The sequence below is a fragment of the Heloderma suspectum genome, chromosome 3 (assembly GCF_057233095.1).
Source record: "Heloderma suspectum isolate Gila_16-S chromosome 3, 16-S_ref, whole genome shotgun sequence".
NCBI lineage: Eukaryota > Metazoa > Chordata > Lepidosauria > Squamata > Helodermatidae > Heloderma > Heloderma suspectum.
The window spans coordinates 121,894,135-121,913,496 of record NC_139460.1 but is presented as its reverse complement, the minus strand read 5'-3'; the positions used below and the strand labels follow the sequence as shown (position 1 = coordinate 121,913,496).

Here is a 19,362-nt window from a genome sequence, read left to right as displayed (position 1 = left end):
CTGGGATTTTTGCCACCAGAACTGCCACAGAATAGGCAGATAACTGGGATTTTTTTGCCACCAGAACTACCACAGAATAGGCCTTCAAATGGGCTGTAACCTGTGCTCCTTCAGATTCCTCACAAGTATACCACCACCTGTGCTCTAAACATTTTGCCAGCTGCTTCATAAGAGTCTTCTGTATTCCTCTAGCAAAGGAAGTGGCTAGATAATAATGACCAGGGAGGTATTTCCCACACCTGACATTGGGAGAGACTATGGCTGGATCTACACTTACCACCTTTTTTCGCTTCCAATGAGGTTTCACCACCCACCTTTCACACTATGCAGTAGCCGCCTCAAATTAGAACCGGAATTTCCCACTTCCGTGCTCCTGCTTTCAATACCCTGATATCCCAGTATTTCCCCTTAATATGCTCTGATTTTCTGCCTTTGCTACCATATCCATTTGTAGTCCCCTCCCCCGCCTTTCCATATGTGGCTGTGTTTGTATTTCCCTCCTGTCCAATCACAGCTATCGACGGCCCCATGTCTTCTTCTGGCTACTGATCGCATAGCTTTCTCAGCAGCCCCTGTTTCCTCAGCAACAAGCAAAGGGCTGGATGCATGTGCGCTTGTCTGATCTCGGAAGTGAAGCGGGGCTGGTCCCGGTCAGTGCTTGGATGGGAGACGGCCTGGGAATCAGGCTTCCTGCACTGAGCAGGGGGTTGTTGTATCCCTTCAAATGAGACTAAGTTTTACCCCCTCTTATCCCCCACTCTGAATGTTGTTGTTTTTTAATTCAGGTGTTATTCTTGCAGAATCGGGGCTTCTCCGCGATTTTTTTTTCCTAATTGAGGCATGATCTTTGAAGCTTTGAAGTTGTGAAGCTTCACAAGCGCATGCACATCTCAGACAAGCGTGTGCACATCCAGCCCTTTGCTTGTTGCTGAGGAAATGGGGGCTGCTGAGGAAGCTATGCGATTGGTAGCTGGAAGAACACAAGAAGACATGCTTCACAACTTCGAAGCTTCGAAGATCATGCCTCAATTAGAAAAAAAAACATCACAGAGAAGCCCTGATTCTGCGAGGATAACACCTTAACTAAAAAAAAAAAAACATCCGGAGTGGGGGATACGAGGGGGTAAAACTTAGTCTCATTTGAGGGGATACAACAACACCCTGCTCAATGCAGGAATGGTTCCCAGGCAGTCACCCATCCAACTACTGACCAGGGCCAACCCCGCTTAGCATCCGAGATCAGACAACCGCGCGCAGGAAAACAGCACAGCGCTTGAGTGTGAACCGAGCTTGCGCATTCAATGAAGCACTGCAACGGGGAAAATGGGTGAGTGTGAATAATCACGTTTTAATGCTAGAGCATTTAACCCAATGGGACACCAAATTCATTGCGATGGTGGGCGCAATGTAGATCGGCCCACATCATCCCACTTCTACGTCAGTTCTCCCATAGTTGCTGAATCCCTGGCCCTTAACTCAAAGGGCTAGTTTAAATTCTTCCAGGATCTACATACTCTTTTTCAAATTATATTATTCATTTATCTCATTATTCACTGTCTTTATTTGCCAAAACACTTGCCTCTCCCCTGATCCCATGTACATCCCATCTAAATCTTGCTCAAAAATCTTTCACCCATGTAATTACCTTCTCTTTGAATAAGGTAGTCTTATTAAGGGTTTGCTTAATTTTATTTATAAGGTTCTTCAAAGCTGTGAACAAGGTCCCTTAATAAAAGGCACATTTTAATCAGCTCAGTGCTGTTTCTCTCATGTTATACATTATAATAATAGAACAATAACATTTTAAAAATGAAGAAACATGGTGAGAAACAAGGCATGGCAACATTATCATTATCATCATTATTATTCAAATAATGAAAACCTGAACAAGAATGCACCCTTTTAAGTTATTATTGCATCTACTTTTTGGAGCTTAATTTTATTTTTTGCCATGTGAACTAGCTATTTCACAATTTTTGGCATTTTATGTGAGGAGTTTCTTTACTGCAAATTTGAATTCTCCTATTTTTTTTAATTTGTTTGTTTATTTAGTATATCCTGCCTTGCCACAAATGTCACCAAGGCAGCATACAATAAAAATAAATAAAACATAAAAACAATAAAGCATTAAAACAATATTAAAGCAACATTAAAACCACTACTCACAGTATTTTTATATTCTACACAGTATTATAATTTATACATTAAAATGTTTTAGACTATTTTTTATTTTTTTGTGAAATTACAACAAAAGAAAAAAAATAAGAAAAAGAAAGAAAAGAAGAAAAATTATATACATACATAGATCTGTGTATATCCATGTCAATGAATACATATGAAAGGCAGATATATGAAAATACAGCATATACAGTATTATGTGTATTGCAAAAACTACATGCCCCATGTTCTCCTGGCATGGCTAAAACTCACTTCCTGTTAAACAGTCTTTTGTTCATATGCTTTCAAATATTGGAACTCTAATACCCTAACAGTGCAGCCCTACACATATATACTCAGAAGTAAGTTTCATTGAATTCAGCAGGGCTTATTTCCAGGTAAGTAGTTATAGGATTGCAACCTAAGCAGTGCTGGCTGCAGGTTTTGAAGGGCCCTTGGCCAAGACACCCTCAATGGGCCTCCTCCCTCAGTGAGTCTACCTTCTAACCACCATTGTCCCCAGCTACCCTTGCTCCTCATTGTCTTCCTCATCACTGACAGGCAGAGAGCAAGTAGGCAGTGGCATCTCCTGCTCCTCCTCACCACATCTTCTGTCTGGACCAGGGTGAGAGGCAGGTGAATGAGCAAGTTGCAATGCTAAAGAGGATGAGCAAATTAAGGGGCTCTTGACAACGGGGTCCTGTTGGGGTGTGGGCCCTCAGTAGGTGCCCAGCCATGCCTACCCTTGATGTTGGCCCTGAACCTAAGCCCCACCCCTACATTTTCAGGGGTACTCACTCCACCCCTTCAGTTCAGACCTTTCCATGTTGAACCATCAAGGTCTGAGAGGGAGTTCTTCTCATGTTCACTTGAATGCAAGTAGAACTCTCAGCGGGATCAGGAACCCTGAAAAGGCAGGGTCCATGGTCACATGGAGGGTTCTACTCCCATTCAAGTAGAACTCCCTTTCAGACCTTGCTGGTTCAACACAGCAAGGTCTGAACTGAGGTGGCCAGGGACAGCATGTGTGCCCGCATCCCGGTACATACTGTAAGCCCTTACATGTTCAGACAAATGCCTGAACAGGGCTCCAAAGAATCAGTATTCAATATTCTTAAGGAATCAGTTTTCTTGAAATTAAGCCTATAGATTAAAAAACAAACAAACACCTGCCTTTCATACAATAGCGTCTAAGCTCATTGTATAAAGATGAAATGCTCAAATCATTTATTCTATCACAATTCATTTGAGTCTAGTGTGTGTCTGGGGTTGGTGATTGTACCTCTGCTTTGATTGTATCTCTGGATCTCTGGCTTTGGAAGAGGTCAGCGATTAGTGCTGTGCCATTCTGTTTTTTGTTTTGTTTTTTCTGTCTGTCTTAACCATTCTCATTCAATTTGACAGAAAAAAAGTGTTTGCTGGTGAACAGAATTTCAAAGGATTTTGGTGAAATTCTCATGGGTAGGCTCTGAGGTGCTTGCATTTACCTTACTCCCAAAGTGGCCAACATGTGCATAAGTGACTGCCCTCTTTCATTGTACAATCATCTGTCCGGTGGTTTACAGCCTCCTCGGCATCCGTGCTCCATTCATGTGCAGGGAATGTCATCACAAGATAACTCATCCCACAGGATTTTTCAGGAAATGAAGTGCAGGCAGCTGGGGAAGCTGCAGAGTCATGGACAGATGATAACAGAAGCAAAAACACACACACCAAGCATCCTTGGCCACCCTACAATAAATAATAAGCTAAGCCCAAAAACACCATCAAAAGAAATTCAAAAGGAATGTTACGCACCTCAAGCATTAGGCAAAAAGGTGGAAGCCCCTTACATAGGGAAAGAAAATGTTCAAGAAATTGGAGGACAGGTTTTGACACAAGCACTAGCAGCAATTCTTGAGGCTTCATACAATATTAAGGCCAAGTTGTGTATACCAAATACCTTTATTTGCTAATTTTTATATTATAAAATGTTTAAGAAAGATAAGTTGCCAGAGCTACAGAAAAAAATCTAATATTAGGTTCTAACTGGTGTCGATTGATGTCAAATTCAGATGGAGTTAGCATTTGTCTAGTCAAAAATAATGAGTATAGCTTTTGAGCATCTGCATGTTGGAAAGTTTGGCCCTTCAGACCATGTGATCTTGACTTCCCTGATATAAAGGCATTGCATGAGAACTGTACCCTATTTTCTTCTTTATTAAACCAAGACACCCACTGAATTGTAAATGAGCTGATGCAAGCCAGTTATCCAATAATATGAATTTTTATTCTTGCAGGTGATTACATAGTCATGACTATATACTTCGATTTAAGCAGAAGAATGGGATACTTCACTATTCAAACATACATTCCCTGTATATTAACAGTTGTCTTATCCTGGGTATCATTTTGGATTAAAAAAGATGCCACACCAGCAAGAACAGCCCTAGGTAAGATCTCAGGGGGAAAAAATCTTTTTCATGTATGTGAATCCTGCCTAGGTTTGTTTGAAACACAGAAATTCCTTCTAACTTCCAATGAAAAATTATTTAATGACCATTTGAGGTCATTAAATATATTCTGCCTGCATTCTGCAAATATAGGCATATTCCTGATTGCCACAGCCAGCCTCCAATCCCAGGATGGTTAAGTATGTGAAGGATGGATTCCCACGACTCTCTACTTTTCTGGTTACACCCATATTCTCATTTGAAATCCCCTAGTCTTCTAGTTTAACTCTCTCTGAGAACTTTCTCCCATCCTTAATTTTCCATTTCGGGATAGCAATAAAACAACACCTTAATTAGGATCAACCCCAAAGCACAAGATGGTGTGCAAACTTTGAAGCTTATCAGGATTCTTCTTCAGGCTGGATATAAGCAGACAGGCAGGCAGACTACGGGAAAAAGTGGAATATCTATCTATCTATCTATCTATCTATCTATCTATCTATCTATCTATCTACCTTGGGATGATGGCAGCCCAGTTTGCAGTTCGTAACCATCTTACTATTAGGTTAGACAGGGACCTGCAACAAACCCCTGTGGCATGGAGTTCTTCTGCTCAGTGCTCCAGCCAGCCAAACAGTCAGTGTTCTGTTCCTATCCCTAACAGTCAGTCATCATTCCATGCCCACTGAGCATTATCAGTTCTCATCAAGCAATCTTTGGTTTTTCTCCTCCATTACGGATACTTTCTCCAAGGGATGTCAGCGAAATCCAGTTTTGTTCACATGGCAGCTTTAAAGAGGCCCATTTACACAAAACTACAGGAGTAAATGGTCCATTGCGGCTCGTGAAAAGCAGGAAACCATGTGCTTGCCCAACTTGGCATGCGCCAATTCAGGCGAACACAGGGATTTACAAGCTGGCATCCAGCGGGCCAAGCTGTTGAAAATTTGCCAAGCTCCACCTCAAACTGGATTCCTCCCACATCTCTACTGCTCACCTGAGAGGGTTTGAGTGCACTCTTTTATACAAGGAGTTGAAGGTTCTCACTAAGATTATGCCCACTGTGATTATCCAGAGTGAAAGGTAGCTGCCACCAGCTTCTTATACTCAGTCTTTCCTCCAAGGTAGAGGACCTCTTTAGAGAGGGATGGTATAGAAGGGTACCCACTAGCAGGTCTGTGACCCTTCCACCCAACTCTCTTGAAATGGAGTCATTCCAACCCCCTGGGTACCTGCAGTTCTTCAGACCAGTAATACTACAAAGCAATTTGTTTCTTGGTGGGAAGGTTCTCACACATGCACTTAAGAAGCATTTAAAAGATAATTGATGGGGCCATTTAGATGTTCCCGACCTCTTACCGAAATCTCATCTTCATTGGTGCAAACTTGCCTTATGGGAACCAAAAACCCTCCGAGATATGACACAGCCTGAGTTTGTTTCATCCTTTATCCTTCATTCCCATCCTGATGGGTACAAGAAGTGCTTTCTCACAAGCACTTTTGGAATTTTCACCACACAGCATGAGCGACACTTCACAGTCCCAGGCTATACATATCTGTATAGATGCAAAATAGTATGTATGCATGTATTTATGTATTTATGACATTTCTATACTGCCCAATAGCTGATGCTCTTCTACAATTTACATAGAAATATGGTATATCTCACCATAGTGCAGAAGACTATGACCAGATCACCTGTGTACTTACCTGTTCAGTCTGCTGTCCAGGTGCTCACTGTTGATGGACAACAGTTCTTACAGTTCTTTATCTTTAAACCAGAATTGGGCGGGACAGCCCTTCAAACAGAGGATACCTTATAATAGAGGGTGGTCCTCTGGCAGCCCTTCAAATGCAGGACTGTCCTCAGTAAAAGAGGACAGTCCTATGATATCTGGTACCCAATTGCTTAGTAAATAGTCTATGGATTGTATGTGATCATGTAGCTCAGCAACCGTATTTGTTTTGTTAGTGTCTGGCTGGAACCATCCCATCCTACATAAATAGTAAGAGAGGTAATATTTGGGGAACATGACAGCCGAAATAAGTTCCTAAAATATATTTGGGCACCCACTAGCTAGCATTGTTTTCCAGCAATGTAGCTAAATGCTAGCTCTTTCCAGTCATAGTGGGCAGCTGTTTTTCCACTAGTTTGAACCAGCCCCATTTGTAGTTAATAACACAGATTATCTTATCTTGATAATGACAATTCAGAGCTGTAGAGAGTTGAGAGGGGACAAAGCAAAAATACATACATACATACATACGTAAGCACATATTTAACTGTGAATGTGCACATTTTATTTCAGTTGGGCAATGATAAAAAATGACTGAGTGTGAGGCTGTGATCATATGGTGTAGATCCCTGTAATAGCAATGTTTTAAAACAAGGGTGGGGAACCTGCAACCCAAGGACCAAAGGTGGCCTTCTACATAGTTTCATGTGGTCCTTGGCCTACTTTCAAACTCCACCCACTGCTGGGTCTAATCACACCCACCACCACCAAGTGGGCCCTGGCAGCTTACCCTTGAGGGAATGTGGCCTTCAAATGAAAAACAAAAGTTCCCTGGCTGCATTCTAAGACCTAGCTTACACACATACGTGAATAAATGCACCATCACAGTAGATCCAACACTATCAGTAGAGCTTCCAAATATCTCATATTATTCAAAACACAGTGTATTTGAATGAGATTATTCATTTCATACCTTCAGCTCTGAGTCACCAAATAACGGGAAAACAAAATGAACCAGACTTAAGTGGTCATCATGAGGAACATTAAGCACAGTGGAACTGAATGCAAGTGCCCTCTATTACTCTGAATAGGTCAGCATTGTCACTGCTGCTGCCATTGTTACAGCACTGAGTTTTTAGGTGAGGGAGGAGGGAGGGGGCTTCTTGGCTAACTCAGAGTTCATTTTAAAGACCAGCTCTGGCATAGCACTTGTACTGACTGTGACTAACTGGAACCATGATTTTGCTGGCATACAAACTGCATGCATTTAGTAAGGTGGCATTGTCAAGAAAGAGGAAGTGCGTCACCAAAAAAGAGGGACCCAGTTTGCATAGCATATATGCACCTATGTATAGGTGCAAATTTAGAAATAGTAACTATAATTTAAATGGAAATACAATACATCTCACCATAGTGGAGAAGACGGACTAGGTGATATCCGTGCCTGCTAGGTCTGCTGTCCAGGTGCCAACCACTGATGGGTGAATCCAGTGCCCCTGCTCACTCTCCTTATGGTTCTTCATGATTGATCTTGACAGCCCTTCAAATGGAAGATACCACCAGCTCTCCAAAATAGAGGACTGTCACCTTTAATGTAGGACACCTAGCCACCCTAATGTTTGCATACCCCTGCACATGGCCACAAAGCCCCACTATACAAACACAGAATTCTACATGTGGAGGCAGCCATGACATGACCACTTCTGCCCATGGTACTTGCAGCTCACCATCACTGCAAGCAGCAGCTCATACACCATCTGGTTTAGCAGATCTTTCATTTTCTATCCCAGTAGCCAGCTCGACACTGTAAAACCAACAGGCAGGGAGTGGAGAGGAGATGCCTCAAACAGGTGACAACTCTGTTGGGTTGCCTACATGAATGTTGAGCTGAAAGTTTGAATTTGGGATTGTAGGAAGCTGAACCTCCATCAATAGTCAGGGGGTTTGAAACTCACTGCTGCTGCAAGTTTTCTTTACCAGAAGACCCCAAGGAAATAGATTTCACAGATATAAGGAAGGAAAGAGTTGTGAACTCTCTCAAAGATTCTATCTAGACCAGCTTCCCTCCACCTTGGGGCCCTCCAGATGTTTTGGACTCCAACTCCCAGCATTCCTGACCACTGGCCAAGCTGGCTATGGCTGATGGGAGTTGATGTCCAAAACATCTGGAGGGCACCAGGTTGGGGAAGGTTGATCTATACAATGTGTAGTGGGGGCTGGTGGCTCCAATTTCAGTGGGGCCATGAATCCATTCTGGTTTTAGAGTTCAGCCAGAACTGAACTCTAAAGGAGCTATCCAAGGTGCTGAACTCTATCTCCAAAATAGGTTGAACACCTTGGATCACTCCTTTAGAGTTCTGGCTGGTTCTGACTGAAGCCCAGAATGGATTCACAGGCCCATTGAAATAAGTGCCAGCAGCCCCCACTGGTCTTGAGGGACACATTTTAAACCATTGCTATTTCTGTTACAGGCATATTGAAAGGGGTGGGGTTGCTGTAAGTGAGAACCCGACATAGCTACATGTCCTCCCGCCTTCTTTTAAATTAGGCATAGTGGTAGAGACAAGGAAGGATCAGGAACAGCTGTGAATAGCTTTTCTCCATCAAAAGTGCAATGAAATGACAGAGCATGCTCTTGAATTATATTTTCACAATGCTTGACTTTTATCGAAGAACAAAGACGGTGTATGTCAAGTGGCTTTACGTGGCCGGCAAAAGCCTCTGGTCCTGGCTTTCCAGAAGCAGCTGGTGTATCACTGTGCACCTCTCTTCCCAATCTGATTAGAGGGAGGCATAGGTTAGAAGTTTAATCACAACACCGCATTATCTTCTAAATGTTTGACTGCCTCTCTGGCCAGTGGGAAATTTAGAAGGTTAAAAACATTTCAGCTGTAGAGGCAGTGGATCGGAATCAGAATTTTAGAAAGTTTGAACGATGCCTGAGGGAGATCAGTGCCTTGCGGTCACTGGAATCCAGCAGATTTGTGGAACAAGGCAAGGTCTTGCTTTTCAAGATCACATCCTCATTCAACAGAGCTTTTGGCAATTCATTGGCCAGGTGCCCCTCACTCTGAAGAGTTGGCCTTTCTTGTCCTTTGTACCCAACACAGGAGAGAAGACGCCAGATATGACTGAAATAGGGCCACAGTGTTACCTATTACAAAGGCAGATATGCAACTGAATTGATCATTTTATTTACCTACCAACAGCCTCCCCAACTTCCTCAATGCATGTATCCTATCCGTCAAGGTGAGAGATGGGAGGGAGGGAGAGAGAGAGAGAGCATTGCCTGTTGCCTACCTTGCTTGAGTGATCCCACCTTGGTTTCAAACATCAGCTCAGCTAAACCTGAGCTGGAGCATCTGCAGCCTACAACCTGAATTCAGCTGGGAGCATAAACCTGTCCTGGGGCCTCTGCCCCCTTCTGCCGGAGAATAAGGCAGACGGGGTGGGGGTGCTATGATGCTCACTGCACCTCAACTCTGTCTTCTTCTCTTCTCCTATCATGTAAGGGCTCCAAGGGATGGAGGTGGACTGGCAGGCCGTCTGGAGCGGGTGAGGGGGCAGTGCTCCAAAAGGTAGCTAGGCCCAGCTCATGCATGGCCTCCAGGATAGCAGTGGTGCCACACTGGGCTTCATCCCTTGGAATGGGCCAGGGGAGAAGCACTAGAAGAGAAGCAGAGGGAAGATGAGGACTAGGGGCAATGAGAAAGGACAGCTAAGGGGGGGGGGCATGGCAGGGGACAATGGCTGTTTGCTCTCCTAGCAAAGAAAGCTACACCCACACCCAACAAAATCAACATCCTGTTCTTCCTCCTCCTTCTCGTTTAGGGCAATTATGGCAACTTTTCAAAGGTTACTTTGAAGAGTTCCTGGACTGGGTTTTGTGTCCCACCCATTTTTACCCCGCCCCCTCTTATTTGGATAATTTGCTTCCCCCACAATGCATCATTGATGTAGTATCATGTTGACTAAGGCATCATGGGATAGCATGGCAGCACACTGGTCTGGGAAAGGCAGTGTTGCCGCAACTTGCCTTAGGAATTCTGCAGAGGAGCTTCTCCCTCAGTGGGAATAGAATGCATGATGTCATTTCCCCACTGGGGATGATGGGACTTGTAGTAGGAAAAGGATGCTGTGTGCAATTTCCACTGTGGGGAGAAGGCCCTAGGGGGGCCTTTCCTGAAGGACAATCACATTCTGCTGAAAACTGGAAGTAATTGAACCCACTGCTACCACCGCTGGCCAAGGCAGGGGCAGGGGGAGGCTGCTGAGGTGGGTCGCACCCTGCATGGAACAGCTTGTGTGCACAGCTATCATAGAACAGTAGCAGGGTTGGAAGGGGCCTACAAAGCCATCGAGTCCAATCCACTCACTATGTTTGCCCCAGTCCTGCTGTCAAGTGGTGCTCATGTCTGCAAGCCCTCAGTTGGACACTTGAGATGTATCCTTACCTGTGTGTAGATCTGGTGAAGTCACTATATCTGAGCCTCAGTTCCCCATCTGTGAAATGAGAATAATAATAACCCAGGTTTGGGGGAAGGCAAACTCAGTGATCAGCACCAGTAATTACTGGCCTAAAAACACATCTCCATGTAAAGTTCAAAAGCAAACATACCTCCTGGAAAGCAACATACAGAGATGAATTGCATCTTTAAAGGTCTCCAGTCAAAGCACCATTTTTTTACTACTTCCCTATGGTCATTTTGAGGGAAGCTTTTGAAAGTAGACTCATTGATTCTGTTTGTTTGATGGTATGACATTTATTTAAGCCTGAAAGAGGAAACTATCTGAGCAGAAGTAGTCAAGAGTGCCTGACTGCAAATTGTTTTGCAATGAACATTTGTTTGCAATACAGCCAAAGGCTACCTGCTGAAAAGTATCCTTATGCTACTATATCATTACTGTTAATTTGTCAGAATGAATAGGGAGGGAGACTCACTGGGCCAAAATCTCCTTGGGTGTAGCTCTATTAACCTCAATTGAGAAACATCAGGGAGAATTCACTCAGTCTGTGAAATTAATTAGTTAAATGCTAGTGCTGTTGGCAACTGCTATCGGTTGTATGAAGTAAAGGCTTCATCCCCTTCAGCAGAGCTCTTAGTATGTGGGACTATTGATGGTGAAATAATGAACAGAATTAGAAAGACGATAGTGGGTGTAGAATAGAGATGTAAAATAATTTGCTATTATTTAGCTAATAATAAATAATCTAAATATTATTTAGATATTATTTATCTAAGTATGAGATCTGGAGCTCACAAAACATTTGATTAAGGTAGAATTCTCCAATATTTGCTACCTTGAAGACTTTGACATATGTCAGAGTTAAGGAAGGGGACAACGTGCAGTCTGCCAAGGCTTTCCATCTGAAAATCTCCACTCACTCTTTTCCTGTTTTTCCATTGGAACAATCACCCCATGGGTGATTTGTAATCCACTCACACATTTTAGGTTTCTCACAAAACACCCATTTCCCAGAAGACAAACTTGCAAAACTAAAAGATTTTGAAGCAATTTACTTTTCTAAGTACAAAGCTGAGCTCCAAGAGACTAAATTGCTCTTTTTTAAACCCACTTTTTTCCTGTTCCAACACTCATTTTACCAAAGTCAAACTGTCGAGGCTCAGAGACAAGTCCAAGAAACTCTGAATACAGGGAAGTGGTACAAGGAAGTGGTGCAAGTGAGTACAAGGAAGTGGTGGGTCTCCAATTTCCAGTCACACATATGCCTCCACAATGCACAACAAAATACCCATTTCATAGAAGGCAAACTGGTGATGGTCAGGAAAACACACACACAGTGAGAAAACAAAAACAACACTTGTGCACCACACACACAAGACCCAGGCAAAACATGCAACACACCAAAACAAGCCAGCTAACACCCCTTCCAATGCATACAGAAGAGGGAAACAGACACAGCGAATGCCCAGGCAAAACAATCGCTCCTTCTAGCACCACAGGGCATTCCTACAATCCCCAGTATTCTTTTTTTTTCTTTTTTTTTTGGGGGGGGGGGACAGCTGGGCATGCTTCAAAAGAAAAAGTGTTGTACTGCAGCCATCCAGTGTTCTTATTTTCTAAGAGTGCTTATGGGACCCAGATGAGAAAGAAAGATGGCACTGGAGGCTGGCTCTTCTCTTTGCAGCATACCAACTTTCTAGTTCAAAAAAGGTTAAATTAAAAAAAGGCCTAAACAGGCCTTTTGCTGATCAGGCCTACGTAGCAGGCCTTATGACCTGGTGCAACCATGGTTCCTAATCACACATAAAGCCCTGTTCCCACCTACAGCTAAATCTGCTGAGGTCAGTCAAAGTTTTTAGTACAAGTACATCATTTATTGTAGTGGTGGGGAACCTGTGGCTATGGACTATGAGTCCCATCATCCCTGACCATTGTCCATGCTCCCTGGGGCTGATGTGAGTTGTAGTCAAGCAACATCTAGAGGGCCACTGGTTCTCCTCCCTGAGTTATGTCTTTTCAGTGAACAATAAATACTGTAAAGATTGAAGCATTCAACTGCAATGAGGGAGTAATAATTTAATCATAGTTCCATTATCTAAATGTTTCCCTTCACAAACAAGAAAATACCTACTTCTGTCTACAGGTATCACCACAGTGTTAACCATGACAACTCTCAGCACCATTGCAAGAAACTCCTTGCCCCGTGTCTCTTATGTCACTGCCATGGACTTGTTTGTGACCGTGTGCTTCTTATTTGTCTTTGCTGCTCTGATGGAGTACGCGACCCTCAACTACTACTCAAGTTGCAGGAAGCCGCACTGTAGAAAGAAGAAAAAGTCGGTAAGATGACGAGGAGGTATTTAAAGTGGGGAACAAATCTTCTGCACTAACAGACACTGGGTTGTATTGAGTGGTTTCAGCCCTTGGATGCAAGCCACTGTTATTATTACACATGATGCTGTATGATAGGAAAGTTTCTAAGACTGTTGAAGGAATATAAGGCAGGAAGAAGCATAGGAAATGTGCAAAACACAAGTACAGGACATCGGTGGCAGGTTTGCTACTCAGTTCATTTGTATAATTATTGCATATAGAGCACAATACAAGAGTTCAGGAGCTCTCCTGGGTGCCACGGGGCACCCATAACAAAACCAAACAAAAATCAAAATATGGCCACGTTAGCACTACGGAACACTGCATGGGCCAAACTGAGCTTGTTTGGAAGCTGCATTTGACCAATAGAGCATTCTGTAAGGGCTATAGAGCACTATACAGGCCATATTTATCTTCAAAACAATCTAAATTTAGCCCATTTAGCGCTCCATAGACTTACCATGGCAAAAAAAAAAAGTTGGGGGGGTTGGCCACGTTGGGGGCCATATGTTGTCCACCCCTGGTGTATACTGTACTGACAACTGATGATGGGATTGACACACTTATGGGGGAACTATCAGGATATGGAGAGATTTACAGCATTGAAGAATGCAGTATTTTTTCAAGTAATGACAGTACAGAAACTCTCTTTTATGTTTATATAACCACACCCCACATTAGAAGTTTACAACTCCCACAGAGCACTTTATTGTTGTTGTTGTTTTTAATGAAAGGGGTTTTTTACATCACGGGGAAGGGCTAATATGTGTTTGTCCACCAGCTCCACGCAAAACATCAATCTGTTAGTTTCAAGCATGGCTCAGTAGTACATGCATCTTTCTCTGAGATAATGCTGTGCATTATTCTTTCTTTTGTAGTGATTTAAAACAAGGAATAGAGATTGCTCCCTTGTCATGACACACATGACAGAACCTAATTCAAACTTGTTAGTCCCATTGATTTGAAATCAAGCATACATTTTATGGTTTCCCACTGAAATCCATGGAAATTTAAAGTGCTTATCTTGGTTTGGATATTGTCCGTAGACAGGATCTGAACAATTATGTTGGATGTACACTGTAGGGATGGAACAGCACAATCTTATGCATGTCTACTCAGAAGTACGTTCCATTGATTTCTGTGGGGCTTACTCCCAGATAAGTGGGGTTAGGATTGCAGACTTAGGTTGAAATCATGAGGGGTTACTTCTGAGTAGATATATATAGGATTGTGCTGTTACATATTTAATGGAATTTCTTACTTTTTCCCCTTTCAAAATAATGTTTGAAATATTATTAAAAACATTATTAACTTGTATAACATAAAATGTGTAGTCTTATTAAGTATTCTGAGTTGTTCCTCTTATTCTTTTATTTCCTTTACTTGAGCTACCTGATGTCAGTTTTGGTCACATGATGGTGAGTATGGATTTTTTTTTAAAAATTAAGCATTTACACTTCTTAATATAATGGTATAAGATGGATATTTTATTGTTTCTGTAGGGCTTTATTTTAATAAACCCCTCTTCCCAATCTTGAGCCTTACGGATACAAATCAAAATTAGATTGAATAAATAAATACTTCATCTTAATGCTTCTTAAAAGTTTGCCTTAATTAAAAACAAAATGAAACATTTAGGTCTGCAAAAAGAATTGGACCCAGACTTAGTCATACACAGAGTAGACCCATGGAAACAAATGGGACTTAAGTTAGTCACTAACATAATCCCATTGATTTCAATGGGTCTACTCTAAATGTTACTAAATCTGGATCCAGCCCAGTGTGTCTATTAGATGTAAGAGTTTAGTTGTTAGTATTCAGTGTTCTTCTGGTCAATGTTTAACCATGCAGGATTTATTAAAGAAAGCTATGGACATAATCCAGTTAGGTGCTTTGCTCACTGATTTCAGTGGGAGACAGATACTTGCTGATGGAGAAGTAAACATTCAGAGCACATTTTATTGCCTCAGCCTGAAGGCCACAGTCCAAAAGTATAAAATACCAATAGCATAGAAACCAGTGAAAACTAGTCGACAACCCTTCCAACACGCAACTTTTCAGTGTGCTGTGTGTTTTTTTAAGACAAGGAAATGTTGAGGCAGGCAATCCTCCCCTGCAGTCTAAAGTAGCACAGTCCTAGGAAATCGACACTCCATGATTTTTCAGCATGTCTTGATCAGCCCAAGGTATTTGCACACCAAAAGTGAAGGGTTGGTTGCATTTCAGTGTTCTTTGGGTGAGCCAGGAGGGACGTAGCCCTGAGTAGTTCCTTATGAAATGTTAAAAATAAGTGAAGAACTTCCCTTGATAAAGAGGCACATCTTGAAATGCATGGGAACTATATTTTGCTTCAGCTGTCATTTTTGTTTTCTTTTTGGCTTTTACAGCCCTTTAAAAAAAATCCTCCTTGTTGTGGTGGTGGTGACGGTACAGTGTCTTCAATCTTTCCTTTTCTTCCATAGAATTATTCTGTACTAGAGATGAGGCCTCCTCCTACAGTCATCGCATTGAATAATGCCATGTACTGGCAAGAATTTGAAGACAATTGTATCTATGAATGTCTGGATGGGAAGGACTGTCAGAGCTTTTTCTGCTGTTATGAAGAATGTAAATCAGGCTCATGGAGGAAAGGACGGGTACACATAGACATTCTAGAACTAGACTCTTATTCAAGGGTTTTTTTCCCTACATCATTCCTGCTCTTCAACTTGGTGTACTGGGTCGGATACCTCTATCTCTAGAAACAGTTTCTGCATTTTCATGCTTCTTAGGGATGATGAACATATGGAAGAAATACAGGACATGGCCAGTTTTGTCACAAAGTCTAAAGGTCACCTTATCTTTTCTCATCAAAGAAAAAGAAGATTTTATTTACTCCTTTGTCTGAAAAAACAACAACAAATATTCATTTCAAATATGAGTTTTTTTCTAAGTACAACAGACACTGTCATATAACAAATGTTTATTAATTGTTCCTACATGATGGAGAATTTACTGTCTTCTCTGGGTTACAGATTGCAATGTATTATTTCAGGCAAGGAAACTAGGCATATGTATTCCATTTAGTTTTTCATTCTTATATTCCCTTCAACCTCTGGGAGCAAATGCTTATTGGTGCAAGTTATCCATGATGTCACCTGAGACCACCTACTTTTCCTCAAGTTGTGTTTGACACCAATGAAAAGCCATTGAAATTAATTTTGTGTGATTGATGGTTTTTGTCGTTGGTCTTACTTTGAGGTGAAAAGCATGATTTAATCTGCTTCTCACAAAGATACATCTGTTACTCAAAATCATGTAATTGAATATTCCTTTAATACAAGGTATAAATTTGGTCAGACTGGTTAAATACTTCAGGGAATGAGTTGATTTTTAGAAGAATACACTTGCAACTTGATAAGGCTTAGCTTGTTTATGGTAATGTAGCAGACTGTAGCAGATAGGATGTATGGTTCATTATATAATAGCACTGGGTCGATGTAATTAATTGCAGAGCGTAGTTTAATTTTTTCCATACATTAGAGTTTCTTTTTCATTGATATTTTTAGAGTGGTGATGGGGACTATAGACGCAGCCTACTCTGATTCATTTTTCCCATGCAGAACAAAATTCATGTGCCTCAGACACAGTTCTGTGTGAGCTAAAATGCACATGCTCGGTCTTGCATGCATAGGGCTCCCCAGGTGTTTTTCATGGGAGAGGCCTAATCTGTCAGGTGCATTCCTTGAACTGGATTCTTCCATTTAAGTGAATGGGGAAGTGCTTGTTGGTGGGGGGACTCCAGACACATCTGAGTACCTGCACTGCTAAGAATTTCCAGAGGTGCAGCCATCTTAGTCTGTTGCAGCAGGAACAATAAAGAGTCTCGAAGCACCTTAAAAACTAACAAATGTAGTGTGGCATCAGCTTTCATGGGCAGTGTTCATGGACATACATTTGTCAGTCGTTAAAGTATGACAAGACTCGTCATTATTTTGCACTCTCTGGACTGGCACAACAGATTTTTCTTCTTCTTCTTCTTATAAACAGCTCAGTAGGAGCCTTGTGTGTGCAGACAGGATTTTATTGACAGGAAAATGAAACATTGGAGATTCAGTTGTAAACAGTACCATTTGAAAAGTTCTTAGGGATGAAGAAGTATTAGGATTTTTTTTAACTACTAATAGCTTTTAAACTGGAAATGTGTTTTGTACTTTTGGAACATGTTTCAGACATTAAATTGCTGAAAGTGTTGATTTTGGGGGGGGGGGGTGTTGTAAACTATTCATTATTGGCAAACCCCTCATACCCCTTCCCAGAGGTGAATATAAATGTATCAAAAATGTCTACATTTTAAAAAAAAGAGTTTTAAGTATTTCTTCTTTTAAGAATGCCACAAACTTTGAATAGAATGGCGTTTTCAAAAGTGTACTATCGATACCATCAAATGCCTTCTTTCTGTCAATCTAGAACAGTCAATTTATTTATTACAAAACAGATATGTTTGAATACAGTGCACCGTTCATGTTCAATATATTTTCATTTTTTCCTGAAATAGAAACAGAAAGGAACAGAATCCCAGGAACATGCAGGAACAGATAGTACAGGAAGTATAAGAAAAAGGATGTTTTTCTGTTTTATTATTTTATTTTATTTTATTTTATTTTATTTTATTTAAAAAACCTCCTGGGAAACGAATACTTAATTTCAACACAGTGTTTTCACAAAAAAAGTATGTGAAATGCTGAGAGGGACAGAAAGAACATTAAAGGAAGGGTAATAGCTCAGTGGTAGAGCACCTGTTTTCCATGTAGAGTGTTCATGGGTTCAGTCCCCAGCATCTACACGTAGGCCTGGGAAAGATAGCTGTCTGAATCCCTGGAGAGCTGGTGCCAGTCAGTGTTGGCCATACTGAGCTAGGTGGACCAATGATCTGACTTGGTATATGGTATAAGACAATTTCCTATGTTCGTAATGTATTATAAATTCAGTTTTTAACAGCAGAGCTCCAGAACAATGGTATTTTTGCTGTATAACATAAACAACAAAGCTAATACATTTAGCTGGCTGGATCAAGAACTTAAGTCCCTCCAGAGATGTACTGAAATATTAATCTCAGGCCCAAATATTAATATGTTTGGATTCTACAACTTTTCAGAAAAAAAACCCACAATTCATTGACAGACTTTAGCATTTTGTCTTACGTATAAATGTGGGTTTTTCTTTTGAGTTCAGCCCACCTTCTTGCAAGAACTGAAATGCAGAAAAGTCTACACAAATAAGTATAAAACATCAAGGATCGCTGGTAAGAATCACCTGGTAAACAATCACCTGAAAAACAAGGTAATAAAAAAGTGAGTTTTTTAACGTAAGTACTAATAACACAAGTTGTCTTGAGTACCATTATCCTCCTTGAGTGCCATTTTTTGTAGAAAGGCCAGGTACAAATAACATAAATATGAATAAATAAAATAAGTATGAGAACCAAGCTAGTAAGTGCCTGGCAACAGATCCTGCAAACATTCTTGCTCAATAAAGAAAGGTGCATTTATTGGATACTGCTAGTTGGTATCAACACTCAACCTTTCTTTAATAAAGCAGAAAAATGTGATCCTGCTCCATTAAATTCAACTGGAGGTTTTCCATTGATTTCTGTAGAAGGACAATTGCACTCTAAAGAAAATGGCACACTTTATTTGCAAATCCATAGCATATGTAAGCAGAACTCTCCTATTATAGAATTGTGCTTTTATATTCTAGTCTAAGATTTCTGCTGTGACCCAGTACACTGTGCCTTATCTGGAAGGCTTATCTGGAAGCATGAATTTGTACTTAGAATCCTCTTTTACCAAAGTACCATTTAGAATAAGAAGAGGACCAATCCCCCAACTTCAGCAACTGACCTTGCAGAAGTCCTGAGCTGGCTGAATAACAAAGATCTTACACATTCATGCAACACTTCTGTCCTTTAAAAATATGTTATGGAGACAATGCAGGCAAATCAAATGAAGGACAAGATCTCTGGGATCTAATATCCTTGAAACCAGTTTTCTTCACAGGAGTGATGGCTAGCAAGTTCACCCTTCACCCTCTCTCAGAGTCAGAGTGTGAGTCATTGAGCTGTGTGGACCATTGAGGATTGAAAATCTAAATTTGTACCTATACAGCTTGAGCTTATCTTGCCTCCGTTTCACATAAACAAATCTATATGACATTCC

At 41.3% G+C, this 19,362-nt stretch overlaps 1 protein-coding gene across 1 annotated transcript in view; it reads left to right on the top strand.

Annotated features, from left to right (window-relative positions):
- GABRG3 (gamma-aminobutyric acid type A receptor subunit gamma3) overlaps positions 1-17,656 on the top strand; it is a 420,232-nt gene extending 402,576 nt beyond the window's left edge. Inside the window, exons 6-9 of the mRNA XM_084845522.1 lie at positions 4,437-4,589; positions 12,936-13,132; positions 14,554-14,583; positions 15,628-17,656. Coding sequence (XP_084701648.1) covers positions 4,437-4,589; positions 12,936-13,132; positions 14,554-14,583; positions 15,628-15,906 — 659 coding nt within the window. The 3' untranslated portion in view covers positions 15,907-17,656. The remainder of the gene's footprint in view (positions 1-4,436; positions 4,590-12,935; positions 13,133-14,553; positions 14,584-15,627) is intronic.
- The last annotated feature ends 1,706 nt before the right edge of the window (positions 17,657-19,362 follow it).